The sequence below is a fragment of the Neovison vison genome, chromosome 5, assembly GCF_020171115.1.
Source record: "Neovison vison isolate M4711 chromosome 5, ASM_NN_V1, whole genome shotgun sequence".
NCBI classification, from domain to species: domain Eukaryota; kingdom Metazoa; phylum Chordata; class Mammalia; order Carnivora; family Mustelidae; genus Neogale; species Neogale vison.
Window position 1 is genome coordinate 95,834,700 of NC_058095.1, and position 6,672 is coordinate 95,841,371.

A 6,672-nucleotide genomic window follows, 5' to 3' on the forward strand; every position below is an offset into this window, starting at 1 on the left:
ACTGGGCTTATACAAAAGAATGTTTCTTGGAAGTACAGTGTAAGAAGAGGCACCATAATGAACATTTGTGTAACACAGTATTTTACTGTTGATTTATACACCTGAGATGTTAAGAGCTGTGCTTTTTCCAACAGGTGTGAACTTGCTGGCTTTTCTCATCATTGTGTTTTCCTATACTATTATGTTCTGTTCCATTAAAAAAACTGCCTTGCAGACTTCAGAAGTGAGGAATCACATTGGAAGAGAGGTGGCTGTTGCAAATCGTTTCTTTTTTATAGTGTTCTCTGATGCCATCTGCTGGATTCCTGTATTTGTAATTAAAATTCTCTCCCTCTTCCGGGTGGAAATACCAGGTCAGTCCCTTCTATTATTCCCAAGTACATTTTGCCATCTTACATTCCCTGACGAGGTCAGAATACAGTGCTTGACGTATAGTAAATTCTCTGTAAACAACTACATACAACTTTGGTGCAAACAGCTATTATTCTTCCCAACATTTTCTAATCTAAGATAGAAACTGGGTAGTGGTATAATCCAGACAGGAACGACGAGAAAACAGGAGCTAGGAAAAATAACTAACTCATTTCCCTAGATAGTGATTCTTAATCAAGAGTTAACATACAAAATCAAAATACACATGCCCAGGTTCCTCCCTGGGCTTCTAGATTTAATCTACAGGGGCAAAGAGCTGTACCCTGGGATTTTGGAAAAGTTCCCCCCGTGCTTCTGAGACACACACGCCTGGCTGAGAACTGCAGGTCTACTTCATGGTCCTTACCCTGTGGTTGTCACACAAGCTCCAGAATGTCAGATGTTCTGTTCAAGTGCTTCATCCAGAGGGCCAGGTTTCCCACACACATGCCTACTTCAACCAGAGGGAAAAAATCTTTCATGAGTTAGGATTTCATCTGAATCTCTTCTAGGATCTAAAAATAACAGCCATGGAGAGCCCCCCACCCTGGGGCTTTGGCCTAACTTTGTGAAATAGACTTCTACTTGGGGAATCCGTCCCAAGGAGCAGGAATTGGGTCTTATTCATCCTGGCACCCTAGTGTTACACATGGGTTGGCACTTCAGAAGCACTTACAAAAGTATGGTGAATGTACAAGTAACCAACAGCTGGAACAGTTTATGTCCCTCCAGCTTGTGCAGAGTCATGGGAGACCTTGACATTGTCTCACTGCAAAATGACACAACATCCAAAAAAAAAAAAAAAATGACACAACATCCACAACTCCCCCCTTCACCTGTCATCCATTTAGCCTGACCGCAAGGCAGAGGCATCCCTGAAGCCATGTAAGGTGTGAATGTGCAGGTCAAGAGAGCAATTGGGGCTGACTACTTGGGAACCTCCACTGGGCAGGGAGAGCAGAGGACACAAGAATGTGTGTGCCATTACTTAGGGATAGGGGAGAGCCTGGAGGCTGGGAGGAGCAGAGTTCATTAAGACGAGAGCTGAATTGTCCAGTCTGAATTGTCCGGTCTACTACAGCTTCCTGGGCATCTCAATGTTTATATCCTTACATTCCAAATTTAACAAAAGTAAAATGGCCTTTGGCCTCCATTGCTCATAGAATAAAGTCCAAGTGCTGGGATCAGCTTGAGAAATGTTACCTCCCACTCTGCCCTCAGGTATTCTGTGATCCAGGACCCATCAGAATTATTGGGATTCTTTTTTTCGGCACCTTTTTAATGCCTTGCCTTTGCTGAAGTTGTTCTCTCCAACTGTGTTGTATCTTCAATCTTTAAGACTTAAGCTTACTAAATAGCCCTTCTCATCCTTCAAAATTCAACCCAAATATTCACTCACCCATGGTGCCGTTCCATACCTCTCTCCAACCCACTCCCATCCAACCCAATTGCTTAAATGTCTGTAACATTTTGTTCATACTTTACTTACTAGCCTCATCTGAACCACTTCTTACCAGTGTTATTCTTTAATATGTTCATTGCTCCCCTCGGTTTATAAGCTTCAGAATATTAGGGACCATGTCTCATTCATCTTTCCACAGTGTTTTTCACATAATGTTATTTAATAAATGCATTTTCAACAAAAGAGGCTGAGCTGATCCAAGAATGATGGAACAGGGTGGGAAATGGATGATCTCATCAACCTCCCCAGCTTCTCTTTCCATGTTTTTGATGTCCTTCCTCACCTCAGGCACTTGATTTTCTTGGATGTGGGAGGAGGCAGCCTTGTGTGGTGGAGGAAGGACCAAGCAAGGCAGGAGTCCTAGGTTTCTGTCCTAACCCCGCCACTGAGCAGCTGAGGAAATGTAGGGAGGTCACCTCACCTCACTGAGAAGATTTTCATAAGGCCTCTCGAATTCCTTCCAGTTTTCTTATTCTGTGAGTCTGTCAGCTCCTTGAGGCCCATCTCTCTGTATTACTCTGCTCGGGCTGCCATAACACAGTAACACGACCTGGGTGACTTAAGCAACAGAATTTATTTTTCACAGTTCTGGAGGGCTGGAATTCCAGAATAAAGTGTCAACAGATTTCTGCTGTGGCCTCTCTCCTTGGCTGGCAGATGGCCACCTTCTCACTGTGTCCTCACGTGGTTTTTCCTCTGTGCGTGTTCCCATTGTATCTCTCATATAAGAAAGTTTCCCTCTTCTTATAAGCACACCTGTCAAATTGGACTAAGGCCCATCCCAATGTCCTTATTTTAACATAATGACATCTTTAAAGGCCTGTCACATATAGTCACATTCTGAGGTCCTGGGGGTCAGGACTTCAATGTATGAATTTGGGGTGGGGGACAAAATTCAGCCCATAACACTGTCTGATTTAAAATCAGGAGATGTCTGGTGATCAACCAGAGAGCTACAGGAGTAGTCATTGTCCTTGAAAGCTTATAACATTTCAGATCATGATGGGAAACTGGAATAGGAAAAAAAGTGTCTTATGAAATCCTTAATGGGCCATACATCAGTCTTTCTCTATGTTTGTAGCAGAGTACTTTGAGGTTTGTCTTGAATATATCAGTGGACCTAGGAGAGTAGCCCTGATCATTTTTTACTAAGCCCCTTCTTGTTTGCCTGACTTCCCATGTGTTGTAGGAAATGCTGTACTCACTGAACTAAACCCATCTTGTGCCCACCCTCCAAGAACTCTGGGGTGTGCTCCACCATTGCATGTCACTGATAGTATGTGTGATCAGCCTGAAAGATAAGGCAGCATTAGCGCTCCTTTCTCAGAACTCACCTGCTGACCTTATAAAGTGAGTTACCCTGAGACTGAATGGAAAGTCTCATTCCTGGTCACAATTTCATTTGGGGATGTAACAGACAAAAAGCAACTTAATTTGTTCTGTTTTGATTTGTTGTTTTTTTTTCAATCATGCACTGTCCATATTGTCTAATTTAAAAAAAAATAAATACAAGTGATATAGTAATATGAAACTTTAATAAATCTAAGATATGCTAAATATAGATATTTTTCTTCCATATTCTTTCCAGTTCAAAAAAATAAATAAGAACAAGAAAGAGAAGATGGGATAGGAAAAGAGGAAGGCAAACAGAAAAAAGGAGAAGGGAGAGATAGCAGGAGAGGAGGAAAGGCCAGATAAGCAGTCAGGAAGAATAGAAAAGAAAGAGAAGAACAGAAAAGATGGAAGGAACAAAACAAGGCAAAGAAGAACAAGTAATGGTGTTTAAAGGATAAGAAAATTGTGAGGGTGGGTAGGAAAGAGAAGGTGACAAAGGGGTTGGGACAGGGAACATATCCCTGGTCTTAGGATTCAGCTCTTCATCTGAGCTGGGAGTTCCTTGCATCTTTGGAGACATGGAAAGAGGCAGCATAGTGTGGTGGGGTCAGAGGATCACAGGTATTAGTGCTGAAGAGGGACGTCAGCAGAGCCGCCGACTCTGACCCAGCCCCCTGACTTCGATCAAGTAAGTTATCATCAGCCCCTTTCACAGATAGGGTAGTTGAGGTCCAGGGAGCTTAGGTAATTTGCCCATAGTCCCGTAGCTAAGTGTCTGGCCCTAAGAGCAGGCTGTGCATAAAGGGGAAAACACACTTCATCCTAACCAAGTGCATGATGTATTTGGAAAGGACACTACCCTCACAAATTTCTCCTCACAAAGGACTTTTTGTGGCATCTTTCCCTTAATATTCTAACTAGTATCTGTAATGCTTCACAAGATAAGATTGATTAAGTTGGAAGATGTATTCTTGTTTGCTCTTCACAACTTCGGCCTCCACTCTGGAAAGGATGGTTGGAATAGGGGGTAGGCAATAAGGCTTTCAAGAGTGGAGTTAAGACCCAGGTCAGATATGACCCTGGACCAGATGTTTTCTCAACACTGACATATTGATTAAGAAGTATTTCTTTATTTTCTTACTTTTCTATCAAGAAAACAAGAAAAATAAATTACATATCAATTTATCAATAAATTACATATCAAAGTGTATTTTACATACTTCCTCTCATTTGACCTTACAACAAACTACCAAATAGTTACTGAAATTCAGAATGGTAGGACGTTGGATTCACAGTTCCTATGCTCCTCCAACAGATAGATTTTCAATAAGGTGAAAGAAAACTTGAGTGAACTGGGTAGCCCTCCCCAAATAGCACTGACCACAAAATGTTATATGTTATTTGTGTTGTTTAAAACTTCCACTTCATGAAATTTTCCACACTTCATTTCCCTCTCCAGGCACAATCATCTCTTGGATAGTCATTTTTTTCCTTCCAGTAAACAGTGCCTTGAATCCAATCCTCTACACTCTCACAACCAGCTTTTTCAAGGACAAGTTGAAACAGCTGCTGCACAAACATCGAAGGAAATCGATTTTCAAAACCAAAAAAAAGAGTATCTCTATATCCATTGTGTGGACAGATGATTCCTCTTCACTTAAACTTGGGGTTTTTAACAAAATAACCCTTGGGGATGGTACAGTGAAACCAATTTCCTAGTCATGGTTTCAGATCCCTGGACTTTTAGTGGACTACCTTTAAGAAAAGTACAGTGTTTGGAAGATGACGTCTGCAATGCTTTTCATCTCCACCAACACCAAACCTTTCTACACAGAGAGCACAGCAGAATGACCTCTGGCATGCACCACATTCCAGTGGCAGCTGTACTATTTATCAACAGTGCCGAGAACTATACGTATGGGTTCTTCTCACCCTTATGTTCCTGACATGCATGAGTGAATTCGTATATAGTAGGCTGATGTGCAGTTGATCTACAGCTAGTCAATATGACCAACCTACCAGTGAACACCCACATGTTGGCACTGCATAGTCTGCTTATAAGTTGGGTTGCACTGTCTACAAAATAAAAACATTCAGGACATCTAATTCCAGTGTAGCCATAATAACATAATCTTAGCATCTCTTCCCTTGTTTTTTCAATGTTAAATGAAATCATCAGCATCCTGCTGTACTGATGGCAAAGGATTTCTGAGATGTTTACCTGCCTCAAGCCTGGCCCTCCAGAGGCCAAAGGAGTAGAAACTTTGAAAGAAGATCTTCACACAAAGCTATCGCATCCAGTGGAGAAGCAGAAAGACACACTGACTAAACCTAGTACCGTTTGCCTTCTTGGATATTATTTAATGTCAGTAGAGCTGAGATCTCAAACAAGATATCTTTCTTCAGTTTTCCCAAGACACAAAGAAAAATGGGGCACCTGAACTGTCAATGCTATATTTTAGTAACTTTCAGGTCTAATTTCCTTACAGCAGTATCCCTATTTCTAGAAAGTTCTGCCTTCACAGAACCCATTGATGAGTGATATTAAAGGGGATTTAAGAACAGTGGTTTGATTGGGACCATTTGCATACTCAGAGAAATTCCCATTCTTTTTAACAAAAAGGCCAGTGAGTTTAGATTTTATTTTTGAGGATGAAAAGTAATGGTGAAGACCTGGACATGTTGTTACCATGAAAATTTATATGTGAAAAAAAATCGGATAAATAAAGTTATATTTTGCATTTGTCCACATATTATTTTATGTTTATGTTAAAGCAAAGTCTACAGATAGTGTTTATTAGCTGTTACCATGTTTCTCCTGACAGAGACTATAGCTAGGAAACACAACACCTTAATTAACAAGACATATCTTGGATTTTTCTCTTCCCCCTTTTTCCAAAGCATGAGGGAATAACTGAATGTCTTCATTGCTGGCTTCATTCTGAGTGCCTTTAATGAGTGGGATGTAAGCAGCTGACTGAGAACTCCTGATTACCTCCTATTATGGGGACCCAGTAGCATCCAAGAAAGAACCTTAGAGTTCATATGTCACAGCAGTTCTGGTAATTTACCTGTTATTGCTTAATAGTGACTAAAAGAACCATTTTGTTTTGATCAAGTGAAATATTTTTTTGCATCAGTGAAATCTTTCCATTAGGATTCTAAAATAATTTTCTTCTCCATTAAGTAGGCTGTCCTTTTCCTTTATGGTTTCAAACTTTCCTCCATCTTGTCTTTTCACTACAGTGAGTTACTTCCCAGCTTCTTTTCTTTATTTGCTGACATTTTATTAAATGTCCTTTGTCAGTCTTTGGTCATCAAATGATTTGTTTCCTAATACATTTCACAACATCAGGAACATAAATAAGCAATAGACCCTGAGCCCAGAGTATTTCGATCTTAGCACAAATGTGTGTCTCTCATTCTTGAAAAGCATCAGGCATGGCCCATGCATCAAGCATCTG

At 40.7% G+C, this 6,672-nt stretch overlaps 1 protein-coding gene across 1 annotated transcript in view; it reads left to right on the plus strand.

Moving 5' to 3' along the window:
- RXFP2 (relaxin family peptide receptor 2) overlaps window positions 1–5,156 on the plus strand; it is a 59,748-nt gene extending 54,592 nt beyond the window's left edge. The window contains exons 17-18 of the mRNA XM_044250657.1: window positions 135–353; window positions 4,668–5,156. Of these exons, the coding sequence (XP_044106592.1) occupies window positions 135–353; window positions 4,668–4,927 (479 nt within the window). The 3' untranslated portion in view covers window positions 4,928–5,156. The remainder of the gene's footprint in view (window positions 1–134; window positions 354–4,667) is intronic.
- The last annotated feature ends 1,516 nt before the right edge of the window (window positions 5,157–6,672 follow it).